The sequence below is a fragment of the Perna viridis genome, chromosome 12 (assembly GCF_037379345.1).
Source record: "Perna viridis isolate PV_CMFRI_1.1 ecotype Kerala chromosome 12, ASM3737934v1, whole genome shotgun sequence".
Lineage (NCBI taxonomy): Eukaryota > Metazoa > Mollusca > Bivalvia > Mytilida > Mytilidae > Perna > Perna viridis.
Window position 1 is genome coordinate 7537103 of NC_142456.1, and position 26239 is coordinate 7563341.

Genomic DNA, 26239 nt, shown 5'->3' on the forward strand with positions numbered 1-26239 from the left:
AAATCAAGTAATTGCAAACAAGAGACGACCTTTTCTTCTCCACATAGCTAATTCCTATATTGTGTCTGAAACACAACAACATTTATTTTGAACAATTTGATGCCATAGAAGCTGCTTTGTTCTGTCTACAGGCTTGTGGGGATATTTTGCCATCTTAGCGGAACTTCATTTTATCCCCTGTTTGTGATTTTATAGTACATTCTCGTTTGCCACAATGTATTTGTGCGTGTAAGAAATTCCAGAGAGAAGAATGTACTCAGCATTTTTATAATTCTAAATTTAAGCCATTACTCCACTGAGGAAAAGTTATCCAAGAAACTTGTCTAATTTAATTCGGCATCAAATGATAAACCAATATGTTAATAGAAATCATATACAATATTACGCCTTTAGTCTCAATTTTATTGCATAATTGGAGAATTATATTTTGATATGTGTATTTAAATTTAAGAAAGTGAACGATAAAAACATTACTACTGTGTACGTTAATGTTAAATCTGACCTAGTTATAAGGTATGCAGGAATAAATGGCCTTTGCTTCCAGTAATTTACCGCTAAAATGAGTAAAATAATATAATATTCAGTTATTCATCTTGGTCTGCCAAGTAAAGTACAAAGGGTTATACAAGTTACACTCTTATAACTAACTATTTCTTACCCTCAAAATTCCATTTAAGCTAACAGTGTGTGTTGTACATGCACCTTGATGATCTCATATTTAGATACCATTGCTACAGTCAATTAAACTTTAAGTTTTGTTGGTATCACTATAACCATCATCAAAGTTTGATTCGCCCAAATGAAGAGACAAAATCTCTAGTCAAACTGTTTAAACTAGACGCTTTCTGTTAACTTCATCTTGCAAGATATTTAGTTTTTTTGGTGCGCATTCTTTTTTTCCCTTCAGTGTCTGTGTCTATATGTCTTATTGTATATCATTTTGTTTTCTACACTTTGTAGGTAAGACATTTTGACCATATACTTTTATGTTATATGCAGTAGCATAAAATTCGGAATTAATACTTCATTATTTGTATTGCGCATGGTAGAAATTGTCGAGGCTGGTTTGATATTTTTGTTTTAGGTACGTCTTTTAAACAGTTGTGATATTAAATTTCCCAAGTACTGGTCATAATACTGATATTAACGGGTAACACTTTAGCACATGTTCAGCATACCGAAATTTTGTATTAAGTGATGACGAAATACTGATTAGAAATTATTTTTGAACAAGTAATGTATAAATATCTACGGTGTAACTTTGCATATTCATCAACTTAGTGAAAGGTAATAGCGAAAATTAATTTTCCTTACCGGGCTTATCCGTGACGACTAATAATTAGTACCAAATACAACTAAGAACAAACAAAAAGTAGTAAACAAAAAGAAGAGCATGCATTTATACCAGAAGCTTATATGTAGGAACAACTGTAACGGATGAACACTGTCTTCTCTCTGTCTTTAAAATATATTAATCGAGTGGCTCTTGATGATTTGCAGAAAATTTGATAACAAAAAAATTTCAATTATAATTTCACAATTATATACTATAACAATAACAATCAGGATTGTGGCAGTTCGAATTTTATTGTTAAATCAAGCAATGAATGAACTAGACATGCAGATTAACTTTTGTAGAAGTCATCAATATAAAACTTTACGACCAGACTAGTGATTTTCATTCATGAATATTTTCTTAGAATGCATAGTTCGTTTATCTCATTGGCGCCCCTGGTCTTTTACTGCTCAACAGATTTTGAAGGTATTTGTCCTCTGAAAATGGATTTATTCCATTTGTTATGATTTATTGTTGTTACGGACTTCCCGATATAAAGTAGTCAATCCGTCGTGAGTTTTCTCAAACGCAATTGACCCTGCGAAAGCAAAATTATAAATTTCTTGCTTTAATATCATTTATCGCATTCAAAAGACATATTAGGTAAGTTGACACTACAAACAAACAAACAAACAACAACAACAACAAAAATCAAAACAAAACTTGAATAATAAATATGAAAACCAAAAAAAAAAAAAAAAAAACAATTATTAAAATTCCAAAATTCAGGCAGTTTTTGCCTTTTCCATTGAATGGGTATTTGAAATACCCTTGATACATAATATCATAGACAGTGTTAATAATACAACACAAAGACAAATAGTAAAGTACTGGTTTCCAAGTAACCCTGGTGACTGAATAATTGCAAACGCGCGAACTAGGCCACCGCTTCCGTCGTGAAGTTTAATCACCGGTAGAAAAATAGTACTCCCAACATGTGGAATGGCGTCCAAATTAGCAACATTTTCAACACCAACTAAACTGTTTTTTGCAATGAGTATATGTACTAAAAATTCTGTTGATTGACCATAATCGGTTGACGGAGTGTCCACCCCAAATGCCTTCACAATACGGTTGTTGATCAGCCACAAAACGGTATCCACATGCCAACCGGGAAAATGAAATGTTGTATGGTCATCGAATTTTTCTGAGTTAAAAACTAACTTTTTGTTTGGGTAAAGAGAATGCCAACCAGAATTCATTATAACGATGGCACCGTCTGGTATTTTACCAAAGTTCGCTTCCCACTCCTTTACATCTTCAATAGTTACTCTGTAGTCCAGGTCTTTTTTTGATTTGTCCTTAACATCGATAATGACGCCAGGTCCTACCAAATTTTCAATTGGAATTTTCTCTGTGCGCATGCCACCTTTGAAGAAATGAGAAGGTGAGTCTACGTGTGTTCCTCCATGCTCGGACGATCCAAAGTAATTGATCTCATACCTGTAATATACAGATTATATTGTAACGTTTTTAAACGTAAATTGGCTGGGTTTAAGTATGCCGTCTTTACAAGAAACCTTTTAAACCTATTCTTGCAAATGTCTGAAGGTGCTGCTTGTAGGGTATAGAGGGCTTTTCGAGCGTCAGTTCATTAATAGACCTCTTGATTGAAACAACAAGCATTTTGATTACTCATACAAAACTCTTTAAGTTAATCATCTTTAGTTCTAACAGTCCGACGACGATACACTGAGTGTAACAATGAATATTGGACATTTGTTTTATGTTTTTACCCTAACTTCCAATGATTTCAAGCAATGATGATAATGATAAACGTTTATGGTACAAATCTTTATCTTAGAAAATAATCATGATACTAGCAAATCCTGTTGTCGAAAAAAAGTTTGCTAATGTTAAAAAGAAACTGTCCACCTTTTCTGAGTTTAATAGTTTAAAAATAAATTTATAGTTTTTTTTCTATATTTTAACACACTTGTGTTTGTATTCACATTAATAATCAAACATTCATGATTGAAAATCGCAACAAAACTTTCTTAGCCAATGAAGTAGGTGGTGCAAAATACGGGTACATTATTCAATATTGGATTGTAATTATGATTTCCGACGAAAACTTTTGATCATCATTCTGTGGAATGTTTATACTATGATGGCCTTTTCATTTTTTTAGCTAAAAAGTAGTTTTTTTAATCTCTGAATTCGTGGCATTTCACGGATGGACTACGATTTAAAATAAACAAAAAAACAAATAAAAAAGAAAAAAAACAAAAACAAAACAAAAAACAAATCAAAACAAAAAAAAAATAAAAAAAAACAAAACAAAAACAAAAAAAAAACCAATTAATTTCTTATACACCATATGGGTTTCATGATTATGAGAACTGATTTATTCAACGGGTAATGGTAATGGTTTTCCTTTCCTCGTTTGTCTACCCCGGACTTGACTTTTTATGAGCAACTCGGCGGGTGTTTCTAGAAAAGCAGAGAACGCTTACCCTACCGGTGCACCTGGTCCATGCTCCCAGTTTTTAGTGGAGTCCGAGTTGCTCATTTGCTTTTGTTACTTTTGTGACCCGTTGAATAAATCAGTTTTCATGGTGCTGATGGATGCATCATAACGATCCACGAGTTCATGATGACGACCATAAAACTTCTGTGGTGATGAATTCAATCTTGTAGCAACATATCCCTGTTCCAGAAGCCTATTTGTTAGAGTTCTAGCGCTATACAAAAGGTTTGCGTAGTTTCGGCAAGCTCTGGCATAACGTATGAGTTGTGATATGAACACTCCATACGCAGGAGCCGAAGAGATGTTGCCACAGATGAAAGGAAAGTTGACAATTCTGAATGAAAAGTCATCACGTTTGTCGCAAAGTTTGGTCAATAGTTTTCCTTTACCATCGATTTCTAAGTGTAGGTCAAGATATGAGGCTGACTTCACAGTGTCTGTTGTATCCCTTATCTCAAGTTATTTTGGGTAGAATATAAATATCAGTCAACAATAAGCAAAAACCATCACATTCCCCCTCCCTTAAGACCTCATGTGGTGAGACCACATTAGTCAAAATATGGACTGAACATTATGATTAGTTTGCATATATCTATATAATACTACAACAAAGCATCATCAACAAAGAGATTTTTTTTCCGTAAATAATAAATGCAGAAATGAGATATTATGTAAAAAGATAAGAACAATCCGTTGTCCATTAACTTGAATCAAGATAAAATTTCAAATACCCACTCAGTAAGCACTAACGTATGAAAAAAATGAAACTTTAACAAAATATACTAGAAATACTAGACTGTCGCTGATTTTAAAACTAGAGATTTGGTTAATTGAAAAATACCATACAATATAATACAACTTAATTTTAAAGAACAATATAAAGTTACATATTTACATATTTAAATCACTGAAAAGTTTGTTAAAGTCTTTCAGCTCTCCAACTTCTTTTTGCAGTCTTCGAATTTCTGCCTTCAACTTTCTTCTTTCCTTCCTCTCTCGGTCAAACTTTTGCCCATCTCTCCTAATTTCATTCAATATATCCTTGGCGGTCTGTATTGTTCTACCCAAAGTATCGAACGCATTATATACATAAAATAAAAAAGTTTTCCAGCTCTGTCTCGGTGTCTGGTATGGGCGGTAGAAGTTCCCCTAAAGGCTTACTGTCAGTCAAGACAGTCTGAATGCCTACTTCTGCAACTGGTTTGGCGGTGATACCAAAAGACATATCGAATCTTCTGGTAGAAGTAGACGATGGCAGCTGGCTAGGGCGATCCATCTTTTTGTACTGCTGAAAGGAAACAGTTTCTTAGATGATCCCGATGACACAGGCACGGAAGTAGTGGAGGATGTTAAAGTTGACACAGACGAGGAAGACATAATTCCTGAAGATGTAACAGACCCCATTGTCATGGATTCTGTGGAGGTGGTTGACCCAGAAAGAGTTGACGATGCTTCAGAATAAGTATCAAGAACCACAGATTTCGTAAAAGTGTTCGGCACAGATGTAGTATCAGACGAAGTAACGGAGCTTGCTGAAGTGATTGGTGATGTATCCATAGCAGATAGTTCAGTAGAGGAAGATTCAAATGAAGATATCACAGGAGTATAGGCGGTGGCGGTGGTCAAAGAAAGTGATGTGGTTGACGATTTGGAGGATAACGACAGAATTCTGTTTTTGTAAATAAATATACCAGGACTAATAAATCCTTTATTCTCAGTCACCTTTCTCATGCAGGCATTAAGTTTGCCTGTTAATGTAACCACTCCATGTCAGACCTCCTCTTCGCCGTCGCAAAGCATCCCACTACGGAACAGACGTAATTGATGCAAGTAGCCAGGAGCTTCTCCTGCCAATGACGATGGTACTTTGCACGGTGTGAGAACTTGAGGTCCCCACACTCTTTCCACCGGACACTGCATGGTCCCTTCAGTACTCCAGAAGAACTCTATCATCTCAATCTCAGGACTTTTGGCTCGTCCGCGTCCTTATTCATCTTGTTCATCTCTTCCTCCATCTCCTCCTTGTCATAGTCGAGTACGTCATGACCATCCATAGCTGGCTGAAAAATCATAAGTCCAAAATTATATGATTTTGGTTTCAACATGATACAAAGTGTCTTCCATACACCGGATTGTAGGTCTACTATTCATGCCTAAAGAAGCATCTGAACAAAGCTCCAAAACAACAGAATAACTTGGCCAATTTATCCCTTTATAATCTGATGATACTATAATTCTAGCATATTTGCACAATTCCCGACAGCTCGTTAATAATAAGCCCAGGATATATAATTATATGCAAATACACACACACACACAAAATCACGGCATTTTCCGAATATCATAGACCATACAAAGCGCATATAAGAGACTCGCTTTTACACAACAATTTAAAAATGTTCTATGTGTTTTACTGATATGTATGTATAATGTATATATAGCTCTAGACTAAGGAATCTAATTATTGCTATTTTGTGTGTAGTTTAAGTTACGGTGAGTATTATATTTTTGGTTTCAGAAGACGACCGCGAGAGCTGTATTTTGGGCTTATATATCTAGTTTGTTGGTCATTTTCATTATGTTCATCAAGGTTGTCATATTTGGTCTCGATACGATTACTGTTATATGAAACAGTTTCAGTTTTGGTTCCTTCTGTTTCCGTTTCTAACGTGCTCGAGAATCCAGATTTAAACAGGTTTTGCAAAGACGAATCAACACTTAAAAGCTGATTTTCGTAACCATTCCCCTTCGCCTATAAGGGGTGGAACGTGATTTATCTATGCATAAGAGATTGCAGATTTAAGAAAACAATTCTGACTCAAACTCATGTCCTTGGTCCGTGTGGATCCTTGTTGGCACCCCGAAACGACAGGTAAGTTCGGTTGTTAACTTATCGGCTACCGACAAGGCAATGTGGTTCTTTAACGCATACTCTTCCTTCCACTTGCAGAAGTAGTCTCCGATTAACCATAATGTATTCGTTGCCATCATCGGTCATGGGAAGAGGACCCATGATATCGATGGCAATACATTCAAGAGGATGCGTGACCGTACAATGCTGAATGGGATATCTTCCGATACCAGGACCCGGTTTTCCCTTCGGACAAGTGGGACATTTTTGACATTACCTGGAAATGTCGCTGTTCATAAGTGGCCAATAGAAACGACAACGAACCTTACGTAAGGTTTTATCTCTAACCAGGTGACCCGCTGTCCGGTTGTTATGGAGTTGCAGTATTATCTGCCTCCGAATTTCTTTCGGTACGACAATTTGGTAGGTTATAGAGTCGTTCGGTTCATGATATGTCCGATAAAGAATACCCTCACGAACAATTAATTGATCCCATTGTCGAAGTAGGGCAGACAACTCTTCATCGGGCGAATCGATTTTCGGTTTTTCGTCACTAACCGATTTATACTGCATCACAGTATTAATGTTACTGTCCTGAGTTTGCAGTCTTGAAATTTCAGTGATATTCCACTGGTTGCGGCTTTACTTGGAACATAATTCATGCAATCATTGCAATCTTCACGTTTACATCGGCGTCTCGGAAGCCTTGATAGTCCATCAGCATTCCCGTGCATGCTCCCTTTACGATGTTGAATGGTCATATCAAAGGTATCAAGGAGAAAAATCCAGCAGGCGACCATCCCTTCCGATTCTTTGAAATTTTTCAGCCATGCTAAACTAGCATGGTCCGTGCGAGTAGAAAATTGCGGCCAAATAAGTAATATTTGAACTTCTTGACAAACGTGACGACCACTAGCAGTTCGTGATAAAACCTCGCATTTTGACTATAAACAAAAAATGAAAATATCCGATGAAAACATGAAAGATAAACATAAAATGCGTGGTTTTATGTTATAGAACTAGTGTACGACACATTTGTTTAAGTTAGAATTTAGGCTGTGCCTGTTAAATGTGACTGATCATGACTTGTGCGATTGTAATGACTATCATAACTATTGTCAAAAGACAATCTTTGTCCTGGACCGAAGTAGTTATGTGAATACGGCGTTGAATTGTTTCCACTCTGAAGTTTGTGTTCAGAGAAAATATCTCTGTTTACGGTCACGAAAGAGCCTGGATTCTCAGAATGAGATCTATTTTCACGGATCATAAAAGGAGAAAATATACTGGTCTCGGTGTAGGGACTTTATTAATATTTCGAACAACAAAAGATATTTGTGTGTGCTGCGACTCATGTGTTGTGGTCATGATTTGTTGATGTTCTTGCATGGGACTTTCCATACACGATTCTGTTTGGATTTCTATGATTTCTGACTATGGTAAGTGTTCATATTGTACTACATTATCTACATTTTCTTGAACCTGATTGCAATATGGCTTTGACAACGAATTTTCTTCGTTTTGATCATCAACACTGGACGGAGTTTGGTTTCCGTTTTCCAAGTTACTGCCATGAAGCAGATTCTTCAACCCTAGCCCAAGATTTGAGAAAATCTTCTTTGCGGACGGCATTCCCTTGACAATTCAGTCGATTTCTGACAAGTAACAACCAAAATATCCCGTCGGCGAGCCCCCAATGTAACGGGAATTAGAATTTCCCCCGAGTTCTCGGAATATTTGGCACTGAATACAAGCAGTTAAGTTACGATAATTTATTATGAGAGACGAAATAATGTCATAAATACATGTACATATTGCAATCAGGCTCTTATTGTACGTAAGCTTACGTTATCTCACCTGTAGAAGTGATTTTGATAACAATGTTTTGGACGGAATAGCTTCCGTTTCAAGTCCAAGCCAAAAGTACCGTTCAAATTGTCCTGACGTCACGAAATTAGCTGTCCTGACACGTACCGGCCACCCCAGCTGCCCGGGTCGCGACTGACGATCCCAGAAAGTCAAAATGGGCATAGGAAACCGTTTATTGACTATAAACTTTTAAATCAACAATAACAAGAATATAAATATAAGCCAACAAAAAGCAAAAACCATCACATAATAAATATTGTGTTTTGTTGCCAGCTGAATGTATGACAGTATAAAATAAAAAGCAGAGGGCTTCTGGCTCTATCAGTTACATGAATGTCTTCTCTAGAAATGTCTTTTTATTTCTATAAAAAAAAATAGAATGGGATCTGCATCATGAATTGAGAAAAAAAGTATTCATTATGATACAACTCAGCCACTATTTCATCACATTTCTTATTGGAGTTATCTCCCTTTGTCCATTTGAGAACTCTCCTGTTAGAAGTATAGTAAAGCGGGAAAACAAAGCAGACACACGTTCCATTTGATTCAGCAGGCTTATTTAATTATCTTTCATGTCTGTGATTGAATTATTTGTGGCTGTTGGGGTTGAAAATATAATAAAAACACTATGGATAAATATTTTTACACCTGAAGGATCTCGCATGGCTTGTAATTTTTTTCTAAATCTTCAGACTTGACATGTTCCTCGGAGATTTTCTCTTGGCCTTTGGAAACATTCTCTACTGAGGACCAGTCTTTATTTCTTACACCATGTGGCATAGCCCCAGGAACAGGATTTTTAATTTATAAATATATTTGTTCTAATCGTATGAATGAATTGCGTAACGCGCACAAGAAACGTTGTTTGAAGAGACTATGCAGACTGCCAGTGTGCCTTTCCAATTATGCCAGCAACATTCAGGAAAACTGTAAAACTGAGAGGTACATCTCATCTGCCAATGTAACAACTATTTTGAACAATACTGAAATTGTTTTGCCTATTGGAACTGGTAAATATATTAAGGGAGAATTTAAAAAGCCACAATGCAAAGTTTTGGTAAAAAAAATGATATAACCAGAGAAGAAATAAAGCAAAATGGCTATCTCCCATGTTCATGATTCTAGTATGCAAAAAACTTGTTTCTGTCAACAGGGGATTAGTTTCCACACTAAAAGTATGCTAAAAAAAAGATTCAAGATGGAAGGAAACTTCATGTCCCACCTATCCCTTTCCAAAAAAAAGGAAAAATTAAATGGTTACTCCCAAATTTTAAAATGTACAGTATAAGTACCGGTGTTTATGATCATATACTTTTTAGAAAATATGAATAGGGGAAGGTGTCTAGTTATGATAATGTTAATCTCAGACCAATTCTTTCCTTGTGAGTCTCAGTGTATTGGACAAAGGATTCCAATATGACATCCAGGGAGTCAGATTTTTATCAGTTCACTGAAATAGGGATTGTTCAAGCTCAGCATTGCATTGTTGTAGTCTTTAAATTCCCAATTAGAATTTCAGGGCATTTGGATTGATTTTTTTCTATTTGAGACTCATTATTTACAAGTGCTACTAAAATTATGAAGGGGTTTAAACAACAGGACAAAACCAAGAAAACCAAACAAAAACATATGAATATATATATGCATACTCTAGTCTTGTTTTCAAGTAGCAATATCTACGATGGTCTTTATGTTCAAATTTCAGGTCTTTGTGCAAATGCAGAAAGAATCTTTTAAAGCAACCCCAATGTGATGAATCTGTCTCAGTGACCACATGTACAGCTGAGAAAGAAGGATGAGTAAGATAATATTATAATATTTAAATTTATCTTTGTACATGTTAAGCAGGTTTTTGTTTAGCTGTACCTTGGGTATTTATTATTTGAACTTATTCATTTGTAATTGTTCAAAACAATTACAGATTATTACATGTATTTTCTAAGTGTATTTTAGCTATTTATTAAGAAAATGTAAAACCTGAAGTCTTTTAAAAGTTATAGAATTACTTGAATACCATATCTAATAAGCAGATATATATTTCATTTATGTTTAAATGTGCTTATTTTTGAATTCCGAAGGCTATTTTTTTTTTTTCAGGATGATGAACTTTTTACTTTGACTCAAGAGATATTTGACCTTGAAATGAAAGATGAAAATAGCACCAATACAATTCAAGTAGAGTGGAATCCTGATCAAGTATAATATTTATAAATGAAAAGTGAAATTTAAGTACCATTTAATGACTGTTCATTTCATTCATTTGCATTACCATTTGTTTGTAATAATAATGCTAAATACACAGTGTACTTCCTTAAAAAATGCACCTTTGATTAACTCAACAAGAACATATTTAAGAAACAGAGTATATGATACATGTATATGGTTGTAGTCAATTAACATTTATACAAACATTGTAAAACCATTATATACATATAAGTTGAGATTTATGATTTTTTTGCAGGTTGAAACAGAGGGAATGTATATATGTATGTCTAGTGATTACAAGAGAAAAAGAAAGGCAATTGACTATAAAAAAACATGTTTTCAAAAGTCTCTCTTAAAATTCTCAGAGAATGAAAAAAAAATCAACCCTGCAAATGTACCTCAGAAGTATTCAAAAAGACAAAAAAACATTTGACAAACTTATTAAATAGTTGAACAGTGAAAAAAATACACATACCACACAAAAGTAGAAACATGAATAGCAAAAAACAAGAAGAAACAGTAAACCCATGGATTACCCATGTGCTCAGGGAGGGTAAGCACCTAAGGACCCTTCATATCATCTATTTTAAACAAAGTGATAAACCTTATAAATCTGTCTGGAATAAGTCCTGTAAAACAAATTCAAGGATTACTTGTAAATTCTAGTGTTGGAACCATACAAAGGTATAAGCTAAAAGCTAGACAATGTCTAAATGCTGTTTTTGAAACTATCTGTCCAGGTGAAGGACTCTTTTTAGAGACTCAAGTTTATGGTGAACCCAGCAAAGACAACACAATTAACACACTTGTGGAAATATATAGCACTGCAGATACATGGATGTTTAGACGTCAAGTTTTATCCATCCTGACTGAAGAACTAAATTATGATGCATTAAGAAAGGTAAAAACTCATATCATAATTAGTAATTTCACAAAAAAAAACTTATCATTTGACCCATATATAATATTTTAACAAAACACCAAAGCTCACAAAACAAGTTGATGTTTGTTTAACAAATAAATTGGAACTTTCATGTATGCAACATGGAATAATGTGAACCTTACACAGACAAAAAAATGAATGCACAAATATTTAAGCGAAGGAACACATATTTTATTTATAAATTTTATCATGTTCTTTATCAATCATGTTTATTTATATAAAAAGAAAAGATACCAGATTTGTTTGTTTAGGCCTATGATTGTAATAAATGGTCAGACATTGACTTGATTTTTTTTACATTCTATTGTAGTTGATTCCAAACATAACACCGTGGCGATATTATGAGGCAAAGAAACACACAGTAACAGGTCCAGGGCAACCAGTACATTTAAGTAAACAACAAAGAGAGAAGTTGATTCAAAAAGTCTAGATCATTTTATTGATTTCATAACATCAAATCAAATCATGAAAGACCTACCTTTGGCGAGAGAACCTGAAGATTATCAACTGGAGAGGTCAGGAATATTCCAGATGTGGTCAGATCAATTGCACCAGTTTCAATAATCAGGCAATATCATTAGTTATGTGAAGAAGAACAAATCAAACCTTTAGGTATGTTGTAAAATTTTAAGTAGAAAAAGTTAATACAGAAAAAGGTGATCATTGTTCCACAATATTATGGAACTCAAAACAGCACCATTTGAAGCTCACCCGACCAAAGGCTATGTGAGCCTTTGTTATCACATGGAATCGATTTTCTTTAGTCCATCTGTAAACTTTTACATTTTTATCATTGTCTCTGAAACCTCTTGACCGATTAAAACGAAACTTGACCTTAAGCTTCTACAGGAGGTTGTTAACAAAGTTTGCATAAATCAAACAAAATTACTCCATATTTAGAATGACCACAATTTATATTGTAAATATATGACCTTAGAATTAGTGCAGTTTCCCTTGAATTCATGACCCAAGAACTGATTTCCCCAAAAGAATATAAAAGCATTGTATATATATTATGACACAAATTACACACCAGTAGATTTCAAGAAAGATAGTTCTCACACACATCAATTATATAACATTATAGCTGAAGTTTGCTTAAAACAATAATAAAAGTGTAACACTACAATACTGCTCTTGATTCAATTTAGCCATAATCAGCATTATCAAAACATTTTTTAAATTTGCCTTAATTTTTTTTAATCATGTCAATATATCTTGTAAAGTAGGCACAATTGTTTTTCACTGTTAAATTAATTACACTATTATTTACCCAATTTGAATATGTGTGACTTTCAGGTACCAACTATTAGACGAGTGTGCAGCATCAGTAAGGAAAAGGATGGAAGGCCTGTACAATTACATTACAGAAGGGTGAAGGGCTTTTGTTGAATTGGAAAAAATAGTATTGCAATTGCCTGATATGATTTAACACAAAACAAACTCTACATATAAGTCTAATTTTTCCATCATTTTATCCTCTCAAACCATTCACCACATTCTCTTGAAACTTGTAGACAAGCAATATATACTTTGAATCTTACTTTTTAAGAGTTATACCCCTTTGAACATAGATTGTATGTATGAAATCACTTAACATAAGTATTTTTCCAAACATAATTGACAATAATAATACATTGGGACAGGATTACATATCTTCTACAATATTGACTTTTCTTTAATACGTTTCTGTTGAGATGGTGAGATATTATTTACTTATATGCATCAAAGGTGTGCTCCCATTTACTAACGAAATACATTTCATTTCAGATTCATGTTCAACAGAGATCATCAGTGACAGATCACTGTGCAGCGTATGCATTAAGTACAAGTGACCCATGCTTTCAAAGAATTTGTGATCATACAAATGACAGTCAGTATAATATCTGCTCAAATATAGACAGTTTTTTTTGACATGTTATTGACAAAAGTGATATCAAACACATGAGAGAATAGAGACTCTGTCCTTTATACAGTAAGTTTATTTAATCAGAATATGAAAAAGGAAGGATATGTGTTTATTTGTATAGACTAAATTAAATTTTACATAAAAATTATTTTCCCCACAAATTCAGTATATTAAAAGTAATGCAGCATATTCTTGTGAAGAAAAGATAAGTATGTTTTCTTTTCCATAAACGTTTTACAGAGTAATTGCCTCATTGTTACATATATATATATATATATATATATATATATATATTATTATCTTTTCATTTTATAAAATGAAATCTCCAAGAGACACTTTAAGGGAGTTGAAAGAACGAAAGTTTATTGAAAAATTAAGACCTATCTTAAAGGGACGTTAAATTCAATTTTTATTACATGTATTAGCTTACACTTTCAGTTACGTTTTAACTCTATTTACAACGTTACTAAGTCGTTCTATATCTGTAACGTCACTGAAACGTTACTTAGATACTATTGTAGTTTTTCACCTGAAGATCGTCTATAAAGACGTGAAAGTACTAGTGAATTATAAATATGGAACTTCTGGTTGTGTTGGATCTTTATTTGACATATATATATATATATATATATATATATATATAACTATATATATATATATATATATAACGTCTCAGAATGTGACGACTCTTCGCTACACTGCTCCATCGGATCAAATTGATACAGGGAAGATAACGTAAACTTATAGAAAGGTATGAAAAATTCCCAAAGATGTTAGAACTGTCAAATTTGCAAAGCAAATTTTTGGTCCTTCCCTCCGCGGGACTCGAACTCGTACCGCTGTGACATCTATGGCAACACCGCCTGCACTAAGTCCAGCGCCCTAAACCACTCGGCCAGCTAACTCGTACCACGGAGGGAACGACCAAAAATTTGCTTTGCAAATTTGACAGTTCTAACATCGTTGGGAATTTTTCAGACCCTTATATATATATTTATATATACATGAAAATGAGACAGTTACCCTGTACAAACAAATGTTTTAGGGTAAACACTATCATCGTTGTGAGGTGTTCAGTTGCAAGCAGCATTGTATACTAAAAATTAGTTCCAAGTCTAGTATAATTATGAATATTCAACTTTTGAAATAAATTAAATACAGGGATGATGTTACTCTTGGCGGCCCCATTCCCCCAGCTGAAAAAATTCTCAATTGCCGGTAGTGAAAAATTTTAAAATTCGGATTTTTTTGTGTCCATCCGTAATCCGTTTCCGCGTTCCAATACAACCACAATTTCCGGGAAGCGGTTGCGAAGTAATAAAATTTTGTGAATGTACTTATTAATGAGAAAGGTAGTTGGATCTTTTGATGGATACATTTGCAAATATAATTAAACTGTTTTATCAATGCTACCTTCGGGGCATAATATGTAGCAGAGTCATTTGTTGTTGATAGACCTTTATTATGAGCTTGAGTTTGATCGAGTGTCTAGCCCCAGAAATTTCGACAGTTTCAAAACATATACAAGCCTAATATTTGCGGAAGTCCTGTCACAAGTGACCTTACAATGTATTGGTAAGGTTGCAGTGATAATGTAGTTTGTTCAGTTTATATGATAATACAATAAAAATATGTTTCAATCCTTTATTGATATCAATTTACTGTCCACCACCTGACCAAGCTATTTATCAGACTTGTAATTTTAAATGAGCAATAATTCAAAAGTCAAAACATAAAAAAAATACATATCATGCACATTATGTGCTGCCTTGATCGTGTTTGTTGTAGTACTAGTATCATATCATCTGTACCATCTCAGTAGAGACTTAGCTGTTTCTATACGTAAACATACATCATGTTATTGGTTAGAGTCAAAGGAAAAATACTGATCAAATGGTGCAAGTAAAATTCCCAACTGCAACAAAAATTCCCAATTTGACTTCAGGGGGACCCATTTGAAAAAGTTCAAAATCATCCCTGTAAATATTTTTAGGTTGAAAAAGCTAATGAAGATATAAAAGAGTGGAAAAAACATCTGGTTAGAGCTAGGAATCAGGAGGAAGCTAGACAAACCATTACAGAAAATATGCAGGATAATGAGGCCCTTGTTACATTTGACTGGGCAATGAAGTTCCTTCCAAGAAAATATGGTGAAGGCCAGGTGGACTGTTATGCAAAACAGGGCATCAACTGGCATATTAGTGTCACACTAATGATGAAGAGACAAACATTTGAAAGCATCACTCATGTTCACAATGCTGCATGCTACAAATTGACGACAACTCTAACACAGATTTACAGTGGACTGGGTGCTTTATTGGAAACATACAATTTCTCTGAAGCTTAGAATGGAAAAGGTGAGGCAAAAAATAAGAATTTATTAGATGTTCAACATATAACTGTTCACTGTACTTGTACAATATTTCTAAATGTCTGCATTATTTTATGCAACTTATCACAGGTAGAATTATTAATTTAAATTTATACAGAACTTGAAATGGTATTGTTTAATAAAACAAAAGTAAAATGATAAAGAAAGTACAAAATTATAAGAATTTATAACATCTAAAACTTTTAACCAAGTTTTCATTTGTTATTTATGAAATCATTTTATTTTTGTAGGACCCTGTGATAGAAAGGCATCCCACATTAAGTCATCAATTTAGAGACATATCAATGAAGGGAATGATGTAACCACTGCACAACACATGAAGCAGGTTGTTATAATAAACTTTCTTTAGAACTGTCCATGAATGCTTTCAATGGTGAAAATGACTATCCTACCATATTTTTGCAACAGAAAACATTACCTTGATTGCTGTTCTTCATCATTAAATTTTTAAAAATGAAATCTTTAACACAGAAAAATCACTCTCATCCCATTGCAAATTTAAGACAGTCCCTAGCTTTGGTGTGTGTGTCTGTCAAACATCATCTTAAATTTGATCAATTTTAAAAGTATCAATCCCATTGATTTTCAAGGTCAAATGTCATAGGTAAAGATAAACACATTACTTTAACTATATTGATGGAAAATGCTTGAATAAGCCATTTCATATCCAACAAACCTAGATAAAGTACATTTGTATTATTTGAAGTAATGAATTCTGAATAGTCATTTTATTATTGATTGGGCTACCCATCCCTCGCTTTTATCTTGTGGCAATCAAAATTTGTCAACCCTATCATCCCTGTGTCCCATCCTTTTTTTCATTTCATCATTTCCTGTTCATTTTATCATCCCTTTCATGTTCATCGCCTGAATATAGCTGAAATATTGCTGCTCGGACGTTAAATTCCAACAATCATATTGATTGGGCTTGACAACATCATCTAATGTACCTGCAAGTAACTTTCAGTCAGTGTAAAATTTCATTTTCACAACAATATTATTTGCACATATTTGGTACCCTACTCATCACTGGAAAGTCTTTCTGATTTCTACTTTACTAAAGGTTTACAGAGGAAGACCTTGGTTTTAAGTACATTGGTAATTTACATGTTCATATATCAAAGGTGATTTTGGTAAATTTTGTGTGATGATGATCCAGAGTTTCAGTTTTAAAAATTAACTTTATTGTGTCATATTTATTGCTCAAGTGGAGTAATTTATCCAGTGACCATAATACAGTATTATTTTTGAAATTCTTACCTTTACAAAAAATTTACATCATGTATTATTGATCATGCAAATTTGGATTATTTCCCTTTAAAGAGATTATTTTAAAATTAGACCTGTGAATTGAATGCCATAATTTAACAATTCTTAAAATAAGTGCATTCACATTTTTAGGACATATTTTTGAATTGAAGTTGTCCATTTCCCATTGTTTAACATATATTTTGTTATTGCAAGTTGAAATTATCTCCCTTTGTATAAGCCTTTTTATTTTTTGTATTTTTTATTAAATATTGAATGTTTTATTGTACTTAGCATTTAAATTAATTATATGCACAGAAATATTTCTATTGAGCTTTGGTTGTATTGAAATTATTTTTCCTGAAGAAGGTTTATTATTTAATCTGTTTTTAATGAAAAATTTGAATTATCTCCCTTTGAAATGGACAATTTTTCAAAGATACAACCCAAATTATGGCCAAAGATTATGATTTTGTATTTTTTCATATTTACAGCCATCTGTGTAAGACTTACGGTTTTAATATTATCATTTTTTTCCCTGTTAAAATTTATGTCTGGTATCTATACAGGTTCAAATTCAAATTATCTCCCATCGAACAAGGGAATTTTTAAATGTGTCCTTAAAATATTTGAAGCCAGATCCCATTTATTTTTTTGCATTTTCAATTTTCATAGACAATGTTTTATCCATGGATGTTGCCCCCTTTTGTCATCAGCCCTCTGCTTTTTCTGCAGCAGGCATGGAAAAATGGTCAAAAATTGATATTTAAAAAAAAAAAAAAAAGTATACATCTACAGATGTATGCTTTTCTGGAGTTGAAAATATTTTTTGTACTCAGCTACTACTGTAAATGAAACCATTTTATTTTGTTCCATAAATGTTGATCTTACAAGAACCAGTTATTAATTTTTTGTCTCTCAAGGTGGTGAAAGTCTATTTACCTTATAAAATCTTTAAAAATTCAATATTTCCAGTACAAAACAGTAGCTGAAATGAGACATCTTGGTAACCATGGCAATCTTGGCAAAAAAAAAAAATAAATTCCACTTTTTTTGTTTTGTTATGATGTGAACATGGTGTAAGCACAATATCATGAAGTTTCAGTTCTATGCCTGCCAGGATGTATATATGGAATTTTGGTGGTTACAGAGAACTGGTCTTAAATGTTCAAATGGTTTCATGCTCCATCATTGGCCATAATTGCCACGCTTTTTGTGGCAACTAATTTACTTTATTTAATTAATTTTTAAAACTGAACTGTGAAGGTTTCAGTCGTAAATATGTATCATTTTACTACTAAAGGATTAAAAAATATTTTTATGATTCTCTGTGATATTTGTGGTATGGACACATAACGTATGGAGGGCATTTTCTTACATGTCATGTCTTCAGTACAAAACACCTCAAATTAATCTAAAATTCCTGTTTAGGGGATCCTTTAAATAGTGTTTTTTTATATCCATTATAGAATAATATGGGGTAGGCATTGCCTAAATCAGTGAGTGCCCTGAACTTTACCATACATGTACAGTATGTGCAAGACTCATAAAAAATTATGACATTAAAAAGAGGGGGGTGTCAACCCAGATGAAATTTTTTGCTTTGCAAGTGCAGTATTTTTGTTTATATTTAAGCAGCAAGTAAAATCATTATTTTCATGTGAAAATCTGTCTTGTTGATTAATGGGGGAGTTTTTTTTTCAATGAATGAATAACCCGGAACAATTCCCTCCCCCCCCCCCAAAAAAAAAAAAACAAAAAAAAAAAAATTCCAACCCATGAGCATACCCCCCTTTCCCCTCGCTCTCAAAATGGTCAATAACTTTATAGCACTTCGCAATACTTCACGTTTTATCCCTTAAGGGCATCTTTAGCAACATTCATTTCAGTTTTGACCTGTCAGATCAATCTGCACAGATACCGGAAATATTTCGGTTCTCCATGGATGGTGGGAATATTTTACACATATCATGTGATGCAGGGTTTTAGCTAGATTTTGAAGGCTTTAATCACTTTTGCGTAGAACACAAACGACAAATTATGGGCAGCAGAATTTTTTTAAATAGTCAATAGTATCATAAACTAAAGACATAAACACTCTGTATATATTCATTTTAAGTTTACTGATACAGGCATAACAATAAATACAATAAACGTTACAACAAAAAACTATTATTTTGTATAAGAAAACATGTGTTACTTAATAAAATAAAATACTTACTATTAGAAAAATAGTAAAATAGAATTTGTTTTACATCATGACAAAGCTTTGATGCATTCAGTCTAAAAATAGAATTTGTTTTACATCATGACAAAGCTTTGATGCATTCAGTCTAAAAATAGCTACTATTTGACATAAACTACTATTATGGTATGACCTGACACTCAACTAATAAGATGTAACGAGAGAGCATGATTTGACTCACAAAATTATACTCCACCACCGAGGATCGAACCCTAGACCACTCGGTGACAAGCCAGCGACAAACGGATTTGGCTAAAGAATTAATCCTTTAGCCAAGACAATTAACTGGCTATTTAAATCTCACTACCTACTACAACGCAGGTAGGCCGTCCTGCCACATTTCCCTCACCTTAAGAGTCTTCGTACCACGAACGAGTCTAACACAAGCTCAATAGCTATTCATCTTATGGGTTATTCATCTTGAATAAGCCATTTCATATCTAACAAACATAGATAGAGTACATTTGTATTATTTGAAGTAATGAATTCTGAATAGTCATTTTATTATTGATTGGGCTACCCATCCCTCGCTTTTATCTTGTGGCAATCAAAATTTGTCAACCCTATCATCCCTGTGTCCCATCCTTTTTTTCATTTCATCATTTCCTGTTCATTTTATCATCCCTTTCATGTTCATCGCCTGAATATAGCTGAAATATTGCTGCTCGGACGTTAAATTCCAACAATCATATTGATTAGGCTTAACAACATCATCTAATGTACCTGCAAGTAACTTTCAGTCAGTGTAAAATTTTATTTTCAGTGCCCGACCTTACCCATCCCCCTTTTTCCAGTGGCAATCAAAATTTGTCGACCCTATTATCCTTGTGACCCATCCTTTCTTTTTTCATTTCATGTTCATTTTATCATCCAATTCATGTTCATTTTCTGAATATAGCTGAAATATTGCTGCTCGGACATTAAACCCCAACAAACAAACAAACGGTATATATTCATTTTAAGTTTACTGATACAGGCATAACAATGAATACAATAAACGTTACAACAAAATAACTATTATTTTGTATAAGAAAACATGTGTTACTTAATAAAATAAAATACTTACTATTAGAAAAATAGTAAAATAGAATTTGTTTTACATCATGACAAAGCTTTGATGCATTCAGTCTAAAAATAGCTACTATTTGACATAAGCTACTATTATGGTATGACCTGACACTCAACTAATAAGATGTAACGAGAGAGCATGATTTGACTCACAAAATTATACTCCGCCACCGAGGATCGAACCCTAGACCGCTCGGTGACAAACCAGCGATAAACCGATTTGGCTAAAGAGTTAATCCTTTAGCCAAGACAATTAACTGGCAATTTAAATCTCACTACCTACTACAACGCAGGTAGGCCGTCCTGCTACATTTCCCTCAGCTTAAGTCTTCGTACCATGAATGACTCTAACACTAGCTCAATAGCTATTCATCTTATGGGTTATTCATCTTGAATCAGCCATTTCATATCTAACAAACACAGATAGAGTACATTTGTATTATTTGAAGTAATGAATTCTGAATAGTCATTTTATTATTGATTGGGCTACCCATCCCTCGCTTTTATCTTGTGGCTATCAAAATTTGTCAACCCTATCATCCCTGTGTCCCATCCTTTTTTTCATTTCATCATTTCCTGTTCATTTTATCATCCCTTTCATGTTCATCGCCTGAATATAGCTGAAATATTGCTGCTCGGACGTTAAATTCCAACAATCATATTGATTAGGCTTAACAACATCATCTAATGTACCTGCAAGTAACTTTCAGTCAGTGTAAAATTTCATTTTCACAACAATATTATTTACACATATTTGGTACCCTACTCATCACTGGAAAGTCTTTCTGATTTCTGCTTTACTAAAGGTTTACAGAGGAAGACCTTGATTTTAAGTACATAGGTAATTTACATGTTCATATATCAAAGGTAATTTTGGTAAATTTTGTGTGATGATGATCCAGTGTTTCAGTTTTTAAAATTCATTGCTCAAGTGGAGTAATTTATCCAGTGTTATTTTTGAAATTCTTACCTTTACAAAAAAATTTACATCATGTATTATTGACCATGCAAATTTGGATTATTTTCCTTTAAAGAGATTATTTTTAAATTAGACCTGTAAATTGAATGCCATAATTCAAGACAAACCGATTCGGCTAAAGGATTAATTCTTTAGTCGAATTGTCGCTGGCTTGTCACCGAGCGGTGTAGGGTTCGATCTTCGGTGGCGGAGTATAATTTTGTCAAATCATGCTCTCCCGTTACAAAGAGAAAATCCTCCTGTCCTTTGCCAAACACCACACCTCAAAAGCCCTCTTCAACCTAAAACTCCTCAAATCAGAAGGATGGAAACAGATCTTTAGAAGAGAATGCTATTGATTGATGAAACCTTGAGTCTGTTCCTAAGATAGGTCTTATTCAGATAGTACCTACTAAATACCCTCTCAGTCACCAGAAGATAACGCTGAAACTAGACAGATAGAAAGGAGGTTGGCCACATTAGCATAGTCAACTGTAGAATGTTGCACTCTGTAAGCGGTTGCTGCATGATATCTTGCTGATGAGTGGTAACTTTTTTGGGACCTTTGACCCCAGATCATGTCATTGAGTAGAATTGAAGATGTTCGTAATCATTGTGATTTCGTTTCAAGATGAAAAGAGAATCGCAACATAAATATTTATTGTTGATTAATACTTCCTAACCGTCCGCTATTGCGTTAATTGAAATCCATGAGATGACCAGTCACACATCGGAGACATTGTTTTGTGTGCATTTGATATGTTGCGAGGTTTGTGAAAGTTTTTTTTTTCATATGAGAGTAAAATCGGTCGGTATCCATTAAACATCGAAATCGTTTAACATGACTAATCCTTAAAATAAGGATATATATAAGTTAAATTTAAAACGTACTTAAAAGCAGGAATGTCTCGAGTCAACTCGAGGTTTTTTTCGGCGATCGAAAACGACCGGCTCGGCGATTGAAGTTGAGAGAGAACCCTGGGATTGTCTTTTGTGGTCACAGTGATGTAAACAAAATTCAAATGACAGCTGTAAATTCCAAACAAGAAAATGATTGTCTTTCCTATCTTAGAAAAGCTCATCCTCCCAAGTCAGGGTTTTGAGTCCACCCTCGCTTCCTCAAACCCCTGACATCACTCATTCATATTTAGCGGGTATCGTCCAGCGCCATCTAGTGAGTTACCTAAATTTAAAATCAAATCAAATCACTCGTAATAGAAACCCATCGATATAACTTACATTTTGATATAACTAACAAAATGGCTACATACAGATAACGTCTTTTTTTCACTAAAGGCTCTAAACAAAATCTACAGTTATCATTTTTTGGTCATATTGAATCATTTGTGACATCTTACAACTATCAGTAACTCGTATCATTATTTACCTTTCCACAGACATTTTATGTCAAATCAATTTTCATTGGTGCTTCGCACCCGGAGAAGCAACCAATCGAAATTGGCTGGACGATACCCGCTAAATACATGTATGAATGAGTGATGTCAGGGGTTTGAGGGTGTACTGAAAACCCTGACTTGGGAGGATGAGAAAACCTTGATTTTGATTATATAATCGGAGTTATATTTTTTCCGAGGCAGATAAGGTTCTTGACAACAGCAACAGTGGAGCAGTAAAGCAGTGTTCTAGGATTCATATTTCCCGTTACCCGGGGCAAGTGAAATCTGGGTCAAGGACTTAGGTACTTAGTTACACTTTCCCGTGGCAAGTTGAAAACTTCATATGCTGTAAGAATTTGTTTTGTTAGGAAAGCAGTCATTGATTTTATATGGATTTTTCCCGAGGAAACATCAATTTCTGAAAAATTTCTAGGAAGTCTGTTTTTATTTTCCTTATTTTTAGAAAAAAATATGGGAAATCTTGTCCCATGGACAAACAGACTGTTGTTGAGACAACTCGTACTGTGATAATGTTAAAGAAGATATAAAAGAATTATACTTGATACTTAAGTTTCCTAGGAAACAGTCTTAACTTTTTTTTTAAATAAACAATTCAGGCCTGGACGGGGCCTCTATATTTTAGATCGATTTCTTTAGTAAATGATAAGTAGCAAAAAATAAAAAGCTTGAATATGTTTAATTTAAAATTTTCAAAGAAATCAGTGAAGGCTGGGGGGGGGGTTACTCCACTTGATAAATAATACTTTTTATTTGCGGTCATATATTGGTATGGGGCTGTTGTCGTTGCCTGTAGACACTTGGTTTTTGTGCAATAATTGAAGTACTGGTTGATATTAATAAAATTTATAACAAGGTTACAAATTCCAAAAGGAAGGTTGGTATTGATTTTGGGGTTTATAGCCCGATCGTTTTCTAATAAGGGGCCTAAAAGGGACATAAAAAAGCATTTGATAGAATTCAACTTCATAACTCCAGTACAACATAGGAATGTCTATGATATTGTTCCTTAATATTCTATAAAATGGTCAGACCTGGATTGGTTTTGGGGGTTAAGATTTGAACTTTTCAGAAATTAAGGACCAGAAACATGCATTTTCTTGATGTCCAAACAATATCTTGACTATTAGGGAATGAATCTCTTTGAAATTGTATTTCAAGGTGATATACATGTACAATGTACCACCAAAGGAAGAGTGGGATTGATTTTTGGGGTTTATACTTGAATCTTGTAGTCTGAAACGAGCATTTTCCTTCTGTATTCATATTAATTTGAATAAAAGTGAACGGATTACATATAAATTTTACTACAAGGTGCCATACCACGAAAAAAAGGCTGGGATTGATTTTTGTAGTTGTGACTTAAGCCAAGTAAGAATAAGGGGTCACTAATGGGTCATGAAAAAAAAGTATTTTTTATTATTTCTGGAAAATATGGACAAAAACTTTAGTGAAAAGAAATGAATCACTTTGAAATTGTACCACAAGATGCCATTTTCCCCACGAAGTTGGGATTGATTTTTACAGGTTTTTACTGGAACCATTTTGGAATAATGGCAAAAAAGTGACCAAATTTGTTCTGGTCAAATTTTTATCCTGTGTCAAATATCTAATCATAATCAAATTTCGTAGCTGATTTAAATGGTGTGTCCATACTTCCCCCAAATGTTCAGGGTTCTGCAGTCGTACCAAGCTGCACCCGCAAATCATTTTATATGAGTTTACCTTCAAATTTGTTAAGTAGCTAGTAGCAATACAACTTTAATAGAATTGATTCTATAGTTCAGCATAAAAGGATGGCTAATTTTATTTTGGGTATTAGAATTTACTTTTTCTAACGAGTGAAAATGTGTGCACATGGGGTAAATGTTACCATGCTCACCAAGGTTGTTTGATTCAACCATCTCTCAGGGGCCAATTGTGTAAAATTTAGCAGTTTGTTTCAAAATTTTGAACTTAACCCCTTCATTCTGTCTCCTAAAATGGCACATTGAATGAAAAATCTTACAATATTAACCTTAAATCCCAATTCCTTATTTACACTGAAAAGTCTTTGGTCTGCAAATCAAATCAACAACATTGTCCTTATTTTAAGGGTTGCAAAAAGAAATTTATTTAGGGTAATGTGTTTATATTTCGCATATATACATACGTACATGTACATTATCATTTCAGTAGACTTTAGTTTTGACTGTCAAGTTTTTTTAAACATTGCAGTAGTTGCTTTAATTGGTAAATTTAATTTCTATTATATAATTAAATCCTAACACATTGAATTAGATCCAAACGGCCTTCCATATTTTTCTCTCTAAAGAGAAAGTGAAAGTAGCTGTAAATAGAATTGAAAGTAGTCCCAATATAAATGGCTTCCATTTAAATTCATTTTGAGTAATTTACTTGTTACAATTAAGTATACTTTTAAGATATAGAATCCGTTAAACAGTGGAACTTGCACTAGATACATGTTTGTTAAATATTTTGTTTACTCTTTATAGGTAAATATGGACTTACAAAAGATGTGTATTTAATGGCAGTCTGGCACCTTTATAAGCAAGATTCAAGGATTACAGTAATGGAAAATGTTTTTAAATGGCTTAAAAAGCTTGTGCTAAACGAGAGGATAATTTTGGTATATGATATGATGTTAATATGGCTTACACTAATAAAATATTGAACTTTCAGTTTTTAGTTTGTTTTCCTTTAGTGGAACCTTAAAGAAATTGACACTTACCACATTTCTCTAGTTAAGTTTCCCCTCTTTAAGATAGTGAAATTTAAGGTTGGTTGTCCAGGCCAATATACAGTTGATGAGTTTAATTCATGTGTCAGGTCAACTATTGTAAAGTCAAATGAGTAAACACATTGCACAGCAACAATGACAAACACACTCTGCTCAATCAATGTAGGCATATTTGTGAATTGTTCACTCGGGTAGATTTTAAAAAATAACTTTCTGTTATGTAATGGTATCCCGATTTTCAAATAGTAACTGTTAATCACATCGAGAGTACAGAAATTCTGACGTCGGCCACTTTAATCGCGTGTTGTCAGATGATCATTTAAGTAGTTCTTCTCGGTGATGAATTTGGCTTTCTATTTCCACAGAGGTGATTGGGCGGAGTAACTTAACTACTGAGACCTAGATAATATCTTTCAATCTGATTAAACTTACGCGGCAGTGTAACGTATCCTAACAGCTAATTTTAATCAGATTGAATATCTGTATGCCGTTAATCAAACAAAAATGCAGACGCCTGCTAGTTGCTACAATTTACATGTAAACTTCTTATCGAACCACATATTACACATCCAATCAGCATATTTACAACG

The 26239-nt window shown here is 33.6% G+C and overlaps 1 protein-coding gene and 1 pseudogene across 2 annotated transcripts; one reads left to right on the top strand and one right to left on the bottom strand.

Moving 5' to 3' along the window:
* Positions 1–1578: 1578 nt before the first annotated feature.
* On the bottom strand, positions 1579–26239 carry LOC148601051 (uncharacterized). Its single transcript, XM_088554982.1, has 2 exons — positions 25641–26239; positions 1579–2779 (listed from the first exon to the last, which is right to left on the bottom strand). Exons 1-2 carry the CDS (start codon positions 25817–25819, stop codon positions 2062–2064), a joined length of 897 nt encoding a protein of 298 aa, XP_088411108.1. The 5' UTR covers positions 25820–26239; the 3' UTR covers positions 1579–2061.
* LOC148601052 (uncharacterized) lies at positions 9356–25590 on the top strand (annotated as a pseudogene). The gene is made up of 11 exons (XR_015917283.1): positions 9356–9583; positions 10624–10722; positions 10988–11021; positions 11298–11632; positions 11985–12293; positions 12974–13100; positions 13391–13649; positions 15577–15940; positions 16206–16300; positions 23093–23193; positions 25405–25590. The product of XR_015917283.1 is annotated as an uncharacterized LOC148601052 (transcript).

Coding starts and splice junctions, on each gene's coding strand:
- LOC148601051 (XM_088554982.1), bottom strand. CDS start 25,819: ATGCCTACATTGATTGAGCAGAGTGTGTTTGTCATTGTTGCTGTGCAA. Junction 2,780..25,640: donor AACTTAACTAGAGAAATGTG/GTAAGTGTCAAT, acceptor TGTATATTACAG/GTATGAGATCAATTACTTTG.